This window comes from Macrobrachium nipponense, chromosome 4, assembly GCF_015104395.2.
Source record: "Macrobrachium nipponense isolate FS-2020 chromosome 4, ASM1510439v2, whole genome shotgun sequence".
NCBI lineage: Eukaryota > Metazoa > Arthropoda > Malacostraca > Decapoda > Palaemonidae > Macrobrachium > Macrobrachium nipponense.
The window spans coordinates 100,098,203-100,113,202 of record NC_061100.1 but is presented as its reverse complement, the minus strand read 5'-3'; the positions used below and the strand labels follow the sequence as shown (position 1 = coordinate 100,113,202).

At 35.2% G+C, this 15,000-nt stretch overlaps 1 protein-coding gene across 1 annotated transcript in view; it reads left to right on the top strand.

The window, feature by feature from the left end:
* The window catches only part of LOC135211044 (cubilin-like), a 112,180-nt gene extending 99,630 nt beyond the window's left edge, over positions 1 to 12,550 (top strand). The window contains exons 2-4 of the mRNA XM_064244099.1: positions 2,718 to 2,941; positions 6,117 to 6,302; positions 9,002 to 12,550. Coding sequence (XP_064100169.1) covers positions 2,718 to 2,941; positions 6,117 to 6,302; positions 9,002 to 11,068 — 2,477 coding nt within the window. The 3' untranslated portion in view covers positions 11,069 to 12,550. The remainder of the gene's footprint in view (positions 1 to 2,717; positions 2,942 to 6,116; positions 6,303 to 9,001) is intronic.
* The last annotated feature ends 2,450 nt before the right edge of the window (positions 12,551 to 15,000 follow it).

Genomic DNA, 15,000 nt, shown 5'->3' with positions numbered 1-15,000 from the left:
CTGTGGTCTTGTTCACTACAAGAGGATTTACTTCATTGTGATTGTATCCCCACATACTAGAGGTACGACATATATATATATATATATATATATATATATATATATATATATATATATAATATATACGAGCTCGATTCCTCGTACGATAGAACAATACACATTCCTTCTGTTATGAATTTCCTATAAAATTCGCCGAACAATTGGGCCAATCTGGATATCGCCAAATTTTACAAAACACGAACCACTATATGTTTCAACATAGAGCCTTCGATGATGTGTGTGTGTGTGTGTGTTTGTGGCTTTTTAAAACCTTCGTATTTGTCCCAAGAAAAAAAACTTCGTCGAGATGTTTGTTAATATTTTACTGCGCGCTGAGGTCTTTGGGAGGACTGTGGAGTCGTTCCCGCGAGCTCGTATTGAACTGTAAACACAACTTCTTGTCGTGAAGTGAATCATTTACCAGAGAAAGTCTTTGTTGTGCTGAATGTATACATTTGCTTGTGGTAGTTTCTTGAGACTTTTCCACTCTGGTAAGAGATCGCTTAGTGTAATTTGTTTAGACTCTCGTGAAAGAAAGAAAAAATTGTGAATGTGATTTAGAAAATCACAGAATGTAATTTGAGTTGTTTATATTTGAAATAATATAATTTCAAGCGTTCCAAAAGGACCTGATACTTTCTCTAGATTTTTATAATCTATTCAGAAATTATCAAGTGTAATTCTCCTAGACAATCATTAAAAAAGAATCCCTGAATGTAATTCATATTACCTTTATTAGAAAGAAAATTATATTATTTTTACATTCATAAAAATGAGCTGGTACTTTCTCCAGACTTTTATAATACGGTCAGAAATCATTTAATGTAATTCTTTTAAATGCTTATAATAAAATCCCTGAATGTAATTTAGGTTACCTTTATTAGAAATTAAATTATATTATTTAATACATCCCAAAAACGAGCTGCTGCTTTTTCTAGACTTAAATTTCCATTAAAAATAACTTAAATGTAATTTTTTTAGACAATCATTCAAACTTAATGTAATCCGTGTTATCTTTATTAAGTATAAAATTTTATTATTTATGAATTCATAAACGAGTTGGACCTTTCTTTAAAATTTTAAACTCATTAAAAATAACAATAATTTAATCAAAATGACTGAATGTAATTCGTGTTACCCTTACTAGAAATGAAATGTAATTCCATGCATTCAGCATTCTGCAGTGACATGGTCCCCTGCATCTGAATTTCATCAAATTGTAGTATTTTGGGTTTAAAACTCTTTCGGTAAATCATATCACCATTTCAATATTGGACATACAATGCTATAATATATATATATATATATATATATATATATATATATATATATAATATATATATATATAGGTATATATATATATATTGATATAATATATTATATATATATATAATATATATATACCTATATATATATATATATATATATATATATATATATATATATATATATATATATATATATATGTATGGTTATATTTAGGCATTTTGGAAACAGGAACTCAATAAAATTTACAATCTTTTTTATTAAAAAGGACTCGGTCCAAAATACTATTTTATGCTTTGCTTTGTAAGCAAAGACCTGTCCGGTCCCTGAATAGCCTAATAATGGTTCTTTTGTAGTATTGTTAACAAGGTTGATGGAGATTTTCCTTTCATCAAAGGAGTTCTTGCAATAGGTTGGAGAATTCTAAGTGAAATAATGTTTCAGCTTACTTTTTGCTGTGTGTCAATATTAGTCATAATAAAGCCTTGAAGGACTGGTGGAAGGCGAAATTATCCAGTCAATTGTCTTTTATTTACTTTTCTCCTGTGGACTATATTTTACTGCGTGTTAGCATTATCAACATGCATACTAATTGCCATATGCTTGCAATAATAGCAGTTATCAATATTACCTTCTATCACCAGTAACAAGCAAAAAACAAAAAAGTATTCATATATTATTAATAAAAGCATATGGCAGTAAGTGTGTACTAGTGATACGAAAACTTGTGTCTTTTTGTTTGTTATTTTGAAAATAAAGCGTGATTCTGTAATCACTTTCATTTTTTATAACATATGATTCTTAGTTTGTATTTCTTTTTTTATTAGTATTTTGCCTAATTCAATTCTGGAAGAACTGTGAGCTTTTCGTAAACTGCTGACCTGTTCGATATGAATTTGTAGTCATTGTAAAATATAATAATAATAATAAATATAATAATAATGATAGTATAATAATAATAATAATATAAAAGGTCTTCTCCATTCTTCTTATTAATCTCTTTTTTTGAAGGCCTATACATATCTCTTTCACCTCTCCAAGACAAAGGCTAGATAAGGCTTAATGGTCGACACCCCCGTCGGCCTCTGAATATACAAACAAACATACTCATGACACCACTTTCCTTGAAACATTCCTTTCACCTTTCCTAGGGCTAAATAAGGCCTCTTTTTCGACACCCCGTCGGCCTCTGAATATACAAACTTCTTTGTCGTATCTTCTTCACCTTCCCTAGATAAGGGCTCGACAAGACTTCTTTTTCGACGGCCCCGTCAAGCAATTGACGTACTCATGACACATCCATCCACCATTTTTAAGGCTAGATAAGGCCTCTCGGCCGACACCCCCGTCGGCCTCCTGAATACACAAACAACTTGATTCAATACTGACGACCTCACGTTCCTCCTCCGCAGATGACCGTGTCAGGGGCCACTGCAACAAGACCGTCGACATCTACGAGGACGTCTCGTCCCCGGAACTGACCCGCCAGAACCGCTACAAGCCCCTCACCTGCTGGTACCGGTTCAGGGTCACGAAGCCGGCCATCAAGGACGACTGGGTCATCGTCGTCCGGTTCAAGAGCTTCAAGGTCGGACGCGTCCTGAACGCTACGCACTGCGAAAACGGATTTGTTCAGGTCGGTGGTTTCTTCCTTCTTCTTCTTCTTCTTCTTCTTCTTCTTCTTCTTCTTCTTCTTCTCAGTCTTTACTAAAGATTATGATGGCCCTGGGAAGTATTAAATTTTAGGGTAATTGTCGTAACTGCATTCTCATTTTCCTTATTAATTTTAAGGTATCTTCATTTTCCTTATTAATTTTAGGGTATCTTCATTTTCCTTTTTTAATTTCAGGGTAACTTCATTTTCCTTTTTAATTTTAGGGTAATTTTCGTACCTGCACCTTCATTTTCCTTTTTTAATTTCAGGGTAACTTCATTTTCCTTTTTAATTTTAGGGTAATTTTCGTACCTGTACCTTCATTTTCCTTTTTTTAATTTTAGGGTATCTTCATTTTCCTTTATAATTTTAGGGTAATTTTCGTACCTGCACCTTCAGTTTCCTTTTTTTTAATTTTAGGGTATCTTCATTTTCCTTTTCAATTTTAGGGTAATTTTCGTCCCTCCATCTTCATTTTCCTTTTTTAATTTTAGGGTATCTCCATTTTCCTTTTTAATATTAGGGTCATTTTCGTACCTGCATCTTCATTTTCGTTTTTTAATTTTTGGGTAATTTTCGTACCTGCATCTTCATTTTCCTTTTTTAATTTTGGGTTAATTTTTGTATCTGCGTCTTCATTTTCCTTTTTAATTTTAGGGTAATTTTCGTATCTCCATCTTCATTTTCCTTCTTGCCTCTGCCATCATCAGCAATATCTTCAGTTTTTATGAATTTTGGATGCCTTCATGGTACTTGGATAAAGATAATGATACTGATAAGTATTTATTTTGGTGGGAAATTTCGTAATCCTTCTTCATGTAATTTTTTTCATATGTCATCATCATCATCATCTACTGTGTTTTTTTTTTTTTTTGAGGTCCTCTATTCTTTCTATTCTATCAACTAGATGAAGTCCTTTCGTTTGTCAACTGTAGTTTACAGACATCTGGATTAGCTTCCTTTATTATTCTACGTCCTTTTTCAATAGATTTAAGGAAAACTTTATTAATCTACGTCCCTTGTAAATAGATTTAAGGAAAACTTTATTATTCTACGTTCTTTTTTTCAATAGATTTTAAGGAAAAACTTTATTAAATCTCCGTTCCTTTTTAAATTTAAGAAATTTAAGGAACTCTTTGTATTAAACAAAACTTATTTTTCAAAGAATGTTAAAGGAAAACTTTAAATTATTTCTAAAAAACGTCCCTTTTCAATTAGATTGAAGGAAAACTTTATTATTTCTAAAAAGTATTTTCAACAAGAAATTTAAAGGAAAACTTTAAATTATTTACGTTTCCCTTTTTCCAATAGATTTAAGGAAAAAACTTTATAATTCTACGTTTCTTTTCAAATAGATTTAGGAAAACTTTACTTATTATACGGTTCCTTTTCAATAGATTTAAGGAAAACTTTATTAATCTAGTCCATCTTCAAAGATTGAAGGAATAAACTTTATTATCTACGTCTCCTGCCCTTTTCAATAGATTTAAGGAAAACTTTAGATTCTTACGTTCTTTTTGAAATAGATAAAGGAAAACTTTACTTTCACGTTCTTTTTCAATTAGGTTTAAGGAAAACTATTAATCTACGTTCCTGTTTTCAAGAGATTTAAGGAAAACTTTGTATTACACTTCCTTTTTCAATAGATTGAAGGAAACTTTATTATTCTACGTCCTTTTTCAATAGATTGAAGGAAAACTTTATTATTCTACGTCCTTTTTCAATATATTTAAGGAAAACTTATAATCACGTTTTTTCAAATGGATTTGAGGAAAACTTTTGTTATGACACTTCCCTTTTTCAATAGATTTAGGAAAAATTGTTATTATACTTCCCTTTTTTTTTTTTCCAAAAAAATAGATTTAGGAAAACTTTACTATTCTAACGGTTCTTTTTAATAAAAGATTAAGGGAAAACATATTATTCTACGTTCCTTTTTCCAAATAGATTTACGGAAAACTTTGGTTATTACAAAACTTCCTTTTTCAATTAGATTGAAGGAACTTATTAAATTCTAAACGTACCTTTTCAATAGAATTGAAGGAAACCTTTATTATTCTACGTCTTTTTCAAGAAGTAAGGAAACACTTTATAATCTAAAACGTTCTTTTCCAAATGATTTGAAGGGAGAAAACTGTATTACAACTTCCTTTTCAATGATTAAGGAAAACCATTGTATTATAAAAACTCCTTTTCAATAGAATTTAAGGAAAAACTTTACTATTCTTTAACGGTCTTTCTTTTTCAAAACTAGATTTAAGGAAAAACTTATTATTCTAACGTCCTTTTCCAATTTTTAAAAAGATTAAGGAAAACTTTGTATTACACTTCCTTTTTCAATAGATTGAAGGAAACTTTATTATTCTACGTCCTTTTTCAATAGATTGAAGGAAAAAACTTATTTATTATTCTACTCCTTTTCAATAGATTTAGGAAATATTTACTACTATTCTACGTTCTTTTTCAATAGATTTAAGGAAAATTACTATTCTAAGATCGTTCTTTTCAATAGATTTAAGGAAAACTTTACTATTCTACGTTCTTTTTCAATAGATTTAAGGAAAACTTTATTAATCTACGTCCTTTTTCAATAGATTTAAGGAAAACTTTGTATTACACTTCCTTTTTCAATAGATTGAAGGAAAACTTTATTATTCTCTTCAATCTACGTCCCTTTTTCCATAGAATAAAGGGGACTTTTTGTATTTTTAAAACACTTCCTTTTTCATAGATTTTGACAAAGGAAAACTTTATTATTCTACGTCCTTTTTCAATATGATTTAAGGAAAACTTTATTAATCTACGTTCTTTTTCAAATGATTTGAGGAAAACTTTGTATTACACTTCCTTTTTCAATAGATTTAAGGAAAACTTTGTATTATACCTTTTTCTATTTAAAACACTTCCTTTTTTCAATAGATTGAAGGGAAAACTTTATTATTCTAACGTCCTTTGCAATAGGTTTAAGGCGGTCCTTTCAATAGTTTTAAGGACGGTTTATTATTCTACTTCCTTTTTCAAAAGATTTAAGGAAAACGTTGTATTACACTTCCTACCCATATAACCTGCATCATCACCTACACGAACACCTACCACCATTATAAGTCCTTCTTTTTTTCAGACTTTTCTCAGCCTTCTTTCTCTCTCACTTCGGCAGATCATGGACGGCAACGCTCAGACCGAAGTCTCCAACAGGAGGAACTTGGGAATGTTCTGCGGAGAGATCGAGCAGACTCGGACCTTCATCTCTGAGACCTCCTTCGTTAAGATCATCTTCTCCGTTAACAACTTCACCGAAGAGACCTACCTCAGCTTCGACTCGCGTGTCGAGCAGCAGAAGGAGGTACTATATGAAAGCCTAGTTTTTTTTGGGGGGGATGCACTAGATGTGGATTGAGGAGAATGCACTAAAGTATAACGTCCATTTATAAAGTATGCGTGCCTGTAGCCATACCTAGGACTAGTTAGAGCAGAAGACCTACCATCAAGCAATTGTTTCAGTGCTTTGAAAGAGTGTACAATGTCCATTTATAAAAGAAAGAACCGTATGAGCTAATCTGGATTAGGCAGATAAGAAGACCTACTATAAAGCAATTGATTCAGTGCTTGGGAAGAGTGTATAATGTCCATTTATAAAAGATACAAGACTATAAGCCAAATTAGGACTAGGCAGAGCAGAAGACTTGCTATAAAGCAATTGCATTAGTGCTTGGGAAGAATGTATAATGTCCATTAATAAAAGGTACAACCCTATAAGTCTAATCAGGACTAGGCAGAGCAGTAGACCTGCTATAAAGCAATTGTTTTAGTGTTTGGAAAAAGTGAAATTGTCTTAGTGCTCGGGAAGAGCATAAGCAATTTGCAGAGGTGAGTGGCGCAGCGTGTGTGACTGGAATTGGGGGTAGATGTCCTACTGAGCAGGTTTGTTTTGTGAACGGATATGAATCAGTCGATGTTATGGAATTTTTGTTTTGCCGTTCAGAGAGTTTGTCGTAAAGCAGATATCAAGCTGATGGGTTTGAGAAGCTTATATCCTGGTTAAGCCTGAAAAAAATACTTTGGATAGTATATATTGTGTGTGTGTGTGTATGTGTGTGTGTAGGGGATTTGGGTGCATGTGTATGAAAGAATATACATGTCTGCATGAAAGAATATACATGTCTGCAATTCCCGTAAAGGGACATAGAACGGCTAAAGCAAAAATATACAATGAACGTAAATGTTAACAATAGATATCATAAATCTCATATCGGATTGCAGACTTCATATAAACGTGCACTCAAAAGCAAAGCAGTATATCTATATATATATATATATATATATATATATATTTATATATATATATATATAGTAGAGAGAGAAGAGAGAGATGAGACGAGAGAGAGACGAGAGAGAGAGAGAGAGAGAGATAAGAATTCTAGGATTGCATTCTTCATAAAAACGTGCACTCAAAAGTAGATCAGAGAGAGGGAGAGAGAGGAACCTTGAAACGCATTCTTTGTTTACTCGTGCCCTCGAAAACAAATCAGAGAGAGAGAGAAAAGACTGAGAGAGAGACCTTGTATGTTCTTCATATATATGTGCCCAGAGAGAGAGAGAGAGAGAGAGAGAGAGAGAGAGAGAGAGAGAGAGAGAGAAAATTTGGCTTGCTTTCTTCTTATATATGTGCCCTCAAAAACTAATCAGAGAGAGGGAGAGAGAGAGACCTTGGATTGTGTTTGTGTTATTCATATATGTATATCCTCAAAAGCAGATCAGAGTAACAGAGAGAGAGAGAGAGAGAGAGAGAGAACAGAGCAGCCTTAGATTGCCTTCTTGGTCTTGGGTTGCCTCAAAAACGAATCAGAGAAGGAGAGAGACAGACCAACAGACAAAGAGAGAGAGAGAGAGAGAGAGAGAGAGAGAGAGAGAGAGAGCCTAACAGAGCCTCATTACCAGCCAAATGAAGTGAGGATTCGTGGCTTTTTATTCGCCAGAACTCAGGGTAAGACGGACACTAATGAGGGGATGAATTTACCCACTTTCTTAATTAGGTTTCCTGACAAACAAGTTGCTCTAAGAAAGCGGACTTGCCAAGATAATGAGGAAATGAGAACTGTGTTTTCTTCTCGTAACTCACTTGGACTGACTTTCGTCATTCACATAGTTCCTGGCGGAGGAGGAGGAGGAGGAGAGGGAGGAAGGAGGATGAGGAGGAAGATGGAGGTAGGAGGAATGGAGGAGGAGGAGGAGGAGGAGGAGTGAGGAGGAGGGCTATATATGACTGGCTTGATCTCAGTCATATTGATATGGTGGTGATATTATGGAGAGTTTGTTTTATACATATATATATATATATATATATATATATATATATATATATATTTATATATATATATGTATAAAACAAACTCTCCATAATATCACCACCATATATATATATATATAATATATATATATATATATATATATATATATATATATATATATATATATATATATATATATATATATATATATAATATATATATATATATATAAATTCTTATCTTGTAGACAAGTAGCATTTATACATATAGGTAATTCTAAGTTTGATAAACTGAGTGGATTTCGAAGCATAAAGAGATGCCACTAAAATGAGAGAGAGAGAGAGAGAGAGAGAGAGAGAGAGAGAGAGAGAGAGAGATTCATTAATATAATGACTACAAATGAAATATTAGATTACTCAGTAAATTTTTAGAGACTGCATTTCAGCCATAAAGACAGAATGTGTTAGATTATATTTATTTCAACGTTGCTTGTAGTGAACAGTCATGTTTTTACCCTATGAAATATAATTATACGCATTAAGTGGCTATCTGCAGAGAGCACTCACTTAAAAAATGCTTTGATTTGATCACTAAATATTTTTAAATACTTTCACTTGTTTATTTCAGGGATTTGGTACTTGAATAGTCATGGTAGTGAAGCAGTCAAATATAAATAGGCGTTGAATGGTTGTCATCAAAGAGAGTTCCCTAAAAATTGCTTTGTTTAATAAGTACAATTATTTGTTTATTTCAGGTATTCGGACGTTTCGGTCCTAACCCAGTTTTGTACCCTTATCGTCGAGGCGAGGTCGTCCCCGGAACGTACTGCGAGCGCATGTTCACGGACTGCAAGCTCCAGTCCTGCTTTGTCCAGTCGCCAGGCTACCCGAGCGTGTACCCGCGCAACCTCCACTGCAAATACTACCTCAACACACGCCTTCCATTCATCAAGCTCTACATTGAGAACGAGGAGTTCAACGTGGATGGCCAGCGATGTGAAAACCCCATGATGTGCCCCATGCGCCCTATAAGTACCAACTGCCCCTTCGACTTCATCAGGATTTATGACGGGAAAAACGAGGACGCCGCTCTGATTGGGACCTTCTGCGGCATGGGCCGCTTCCCCCACTCCATCATAGGGTCAGGGCAGGACATCATGGTAGAGTTTGTGTCCTCTGCTGCAGGGCCATTCCTCAACACCGGCTTCCACTTCAACGTTGGCAACTGGCCCGGGCACGTGGAGTCGAGCGGATCGCGGAATGGAACGTGCGACTGGGTATTTTCCAGTGATACTGTCGAGCGCGGGCAGGAGTCGATTTTCCTCTCCCTAGCTCACTGGTATCCTGCTGGCACCTCCTGCTCATACCTCATTCGCGGGAGGCCAGACGAGGTTGTCAGGATGTACTTCCCATCCTTCCGCGTGCGTCCCATAGAAGCCCCGATCAGGCCCTATGACGGCGACTGCGGCGAAACCCTGATCATCTACGACTCCGACAGGGAGGATGATGCCCGCATCATGAAGATGTTCTGTGACACTTTCTCTCGGCCTCTAGAGAAGCACGACTTCATTTCAACTGGCAGTGCCATGTTTGTCAAGTTTGAAAGCCGCACAGGCAGTTATGATGGGTCCTCTCTTTATTACTGGGCTCAGTATGATTTCTTCAACAACACTCACTATGGAAAACCTGTGGAAGATACACTGTGCGACGAGCTCTTCGAGTCCTATGTCCGGCCTGAGGGCAAATTTGGATCTCCCCTGAACACACTCCTCTACAAAACAGACACGGACGTCATGTGCCGATACCATTTCAAGGCGCCCAGGTACCAGTACCGTCGCATACTGCTGACCATAAATTCAACTAATTTCAAGCACAATGAAGACACTTGTACAGATTGCTTAAACGATAAGGTAGATAAGCTGAAGATCATTGACCCGTTCCGCAACGGAACTAACCTATGTATATGCGACAACTGGGTAACAACTAATCGCCTTCCTCCTAGCATTGTTTCAAACGGACCATCCTTATCCCTAGAAATGCATATAGATCATCGCCACGCTATGCAGAATTACTTCAAGTCTAACATACCAATATTTGAGGGAACATACAAATTTATACATAGCCCAATCTGTGGTCCTACGGTAATACCTGCTGCAACTGAAGGGAACATTGTATACCCAAAATATGAGCCATACGTCTACGGTGGTTATGGTGAGGACGTTCACTGCATCTGGGAGCTAAGAGTTAAGCAGGAACGCGATGTTTGGATTTATGTCGACAAGCTGGACTTCTCACTCAGTGACTGCTCTCTTGAAGTGATTGAGGTCTTCCTGCCTGGGCGAGATCGACCAGAATTCACAATATGTGAAAAAGGTGATACTTCAGATGAGACGAAGGCCACAATACTCAAGGCTAGGGACCTGACAGAGGGAGCTGTCATCATTCACTTCAAGTCCTCTGCTCCTGGCCACTCTAACTTCAAGCTCACGTGGACTGAGCTGTTTGAACTGCCAAAAAACAGTGATGGGACAGTGATGACTTCAAAGTTGATGGCTCCTGGGGAATGTGAGTTTGTATGTCCAGGTCAGGCTGCCTGTATCCACGATGACCAGGTATGCAATGGAGTCCGTAACTGTCCAGGGAACAGTTCAGCTGCAGCACAGCACGACGAAGCTCCTGAGATCTGCTTTGCTCGTACTGGATCCAAATTCAACTACTGGGCCTTGGGCCTAGGGGCAGCTGGAGGCACCATCGTAGCCGTAGCTGTTATCATTTTAGTATGTCGCAACTGCAGGAAGCGTCCCGACGATGGATCGTATTAATATGGCTATGCAAATAATAAGATTTTTACTGTGGACAATAATGTATTTAATGTTTAAAGAAAGAGGTGAAGGGGCTCAAAGAGAACATTATTTGGCCCTCTGTTACTCTCTTGATAAAAAAAAACATCCTGTTTCTGGAAAGGTAAAGAAACACAAAGTAACTATTGCTTGAAGGCATAGTTGAAGAGTCATGAAAACCTGATCGTTGGCTATTGCGTTTTGGGAAAGTGGTGTTAATAAAGTAGGAGCTCATTATCCTTGCTCTCAAAATGAGAGGCAGAAAAGAAACAGTGGTATCAGACACGGTTCTTACACGTTTTGTAAAAGCAGTATCATAAAAAAAAACTGAAGTGTAAGTTCAGTGAGAGGTAGAGAAATATTCAGTGCTTGTTTATATGTTGTGGGATAAAAGGCGAGTCAGAGATATATATCACAAAATATATGTATATCAAATACTTATTGAATAATATATGTATTTTGTTTTCATGTGTTCTGTACATACCAAATATTAGGATGTAAAGAAGAATCTTAGGAATTTCAATCGATTTGAGTTACCCTCTCCCCTCCCTGCAGGCCCCCTGCTCCAGTATGTCCCAAATGGAAATCAAAAGCAGTTCTTTGGATTAAGTACAAATAAACATATGTGGACCATGTAAGCCCGTAATCACATGCGAGACAATAACACATTGAAATACACTAGAAATGTATGAACCGGTTTCGCCGGAAACTCTGGGTCATCATCATCTGTCAATTCATAAATGCGTGCGAGAGACTCTCCCGTTGTTCATCGTTCGCATGAATATTCTCCTCAACTTCGATCCTTTTATAAATGAAGCATATTCTCATCTAGTTCGTTTTCTATGGTATATATACATTTAAGGAGATTTAAGGAGTTCCAACGCAGAGTTGTGAGATTGTCATTGGTTCTCGCCGTGGCTCGTAGTGCAGCTTACTGAAGGATATAAGGAATATAATCCTACTGACAAAAGTAAATAAGTATTACTAATGGTCATGTGATAAGTGGGGGGGCGTCGTATATCATTCCAGAAAAATCATACAGAACAGAAGAAGTCATAATGTACAGCTGATTCGTTGAAATACTCTCTCTCTCTCTCTCTCTCTCTCTCTCTCTCTCTCTCTCCAAACGAAATCATTTTATTTTTCTAAATAAATCATCACATATAACAATAACTGTTCAGAATGTATTAAATCAAGTCATGAATACGTAGAGCACAATAAAGGAAAAAAGGTATATTGCATAAAATATTAACGTAAAACAGGATGTAAATGTCATTCATTACTTATAAAATCATCCTGAATAATACATTATCCTCTGAAACAATAAGTTGCTTTATCTAGTATAAAAGTTAAACAGTGTATAAAAAACAATGAGAAATGTCAAAGCTCGGAAGATGGAATCAATGGTTATCACAAAAAGAGAGAGAGAGAGAGAGAGAGAGAGAGAGAGAGAGAGAGAGAGAGTACTGAAATGTCCCTCTCTTGGCAAAGAATATTTAATAAAAAAAAAAAAGGCGAGGTCCATATCACAAAGTATTAAAAAGTATTCTTTTTTTTTTTTCAATTTTCATTTAACAAACCGATCTGAAGGAAACGAAATTGGAATAATGTTCCAAGGTAAACAGTGATCATCATTTCGTTAAAGAGCTAATCATTCCACGAGTATTCAATCATGAGGACTTAATAAACCCACTGACTAAAATATTCCAGAACGCATTTAGTTCACCTTTAACAAATGAATAAAGAAATAAAGAAATAAAATATCTGCCAAAGTACGTCTGTCTTTCAAGAGTAAGGTGTCTCATGTCTCTCCTTTTTGCTTATGTAGATTTTTTTTCTATAAATAAAACTTCTCGGTTTTTCGTTCATCTGTTGCAACCACTTGTAAATAGGAAGCATTGAAGTAGCTTTAGGATTCGGTGGCTGTTGTGATTTGTATTTAAAGGATTCCATGATCATGACAATTGAGAAGGTGCTCTGCCACGCCCCTTTTCCGTCTTCTTCTTCTTCTTCTTATCCTCCTTTTTGAAAGTCTTACCACAATATCAGGGAAAACTGGTATTATTTTTATTCTTCCTCCAGTATTTAGAAGTCGCGACGTATTTTTCCAGTTGAATCTTCGCGGTGATATATATGAAGGTCATGCTTGAAGATGTTTTTGGTTGTACGAAGGCTAGTTTTTTGAAAGATAATTATTATTCAGAAGGTGAACCGTATTCATACGGGACAAGCTCACCACAGGGGCCATTGACTTGAAATTCAAGCTTCCAAAGAATATTAAGGTGTTCACCTGAATGAAGTAACAGATGGTAAAAGGAAATACAGAAAAAAATCAATTATTGAAGAAATAAATTGATAAATTAATAGATAAAACTATCAATAGAATATTAAAATACATGGCGAAATTTTAGACTTAATCAATGAGCCAGTTCTCATCCAAATGAGTATTCAATTCGCGCTTTTTTTTATCTACTCGAAGATGGATTCCCTAAGCAAAATGTTAAATTGCTTCCAACTAAATCGTTCACGAAAGATTAAGACAATATTAGAATTATCGGTTTTTTCCCGGGACAGGCGAGGTTGGTCTTGAATATTTTGGTGGGACCTTCAACTATTGGTCGCTGGGACTTGCCAAACTGAATTCGGAAATGTAACTTGAGCTCTTACCTGTGGAATAATGTATCCGTTTCTAAGTCTCCTTTGCCCAGAGGACAGTAAAGCATGAAATTTATTTCGAATTAAAAATAAATAATATTTATTTGTTTGGGATTCAATAATGTCTCCATTTTCAAAGGCCGCTTTGTCCAGAAAAGAGAAAAACATGAGAAATTCACTTTGAGAGGCTTTCAGTTCCTTACTTATCAGAAAATTTAATTTGAATAAAAAAGACAGTCTATTTCTTTGTTTGGAATTCAAGGCTTTCAGCTCCCTTCTGCGTTAGAAAATTCATTTTGAATTAAAAAGAAATATATTTCTCTATTTGGAATTAGAAAACTTAGTTTGAATCAAAATAAATGACCCATTTCTTTATTTGGAATTCATTGCTTTTAGTTCTTTCCACATCAGAAATTAATTATAATTAAAACGTAATCTATTTCTTCGTTAGTAATTCTATGCTTCCAGTTCCTTCATCATTAAACATTCTACTTCTTTGTTTGGAATTCAAGGCTTTCAGTTCCCTTCCGCATTAGAAAAATCAATTTGAATTAAAAAAAGAAATCTATTTCTTTGCTTGGAATTCAATGCTTTCAGCTCCTTCCGCAGCAGAACCAGACGCTTGAGTTGCATTTCTGAATCTAGTTCGATAAATGAGCTCAAAACCTCGACCTCTTCTCTATTGTACAGGTGGAGAACTGTCGAGGTATTTGTCTTTTATAGTATACAATATATATGTTTAGTTACGAGAGATATAGTTTAACATTTGCCAATAAGAATAGTGCATATATAAATAAATAAAAATATATATATATAAACAATATTCCCCGCGAGGACAAGACTCCGTGAGAGCGCATATGAGTGTTCGGGTGACTGACTGACAAGTGAAAGTTTCAAGTGAAAACATTGTAATACCTTCAGTGTGAAAATAAAAATTAATAAATTATAGACATTTAAGCAAACAAATACAACCCGAGGTGCGTATCTCTAGAACAATGTTATCTTCGTTTGTGGCAGAAATACTCTCAGTAGGTTTTTTTTAAAGGCAATATTTTGAGGAGCTTGGTGATGTTTTCTCCATACGTTTTACAAGAGTATTCTGACATTGATTAGGAGAATGTGAAGCTGTTATATTCATACATATACTGAGGTGAATTTACATATATGCATATATAGGTATGTATTCTTAAATAGACGGTAGAAAGGTGAGTGAAACCGGGACCTGGAACAAGTGATTTCATAGTTTATTCTGTAATTCC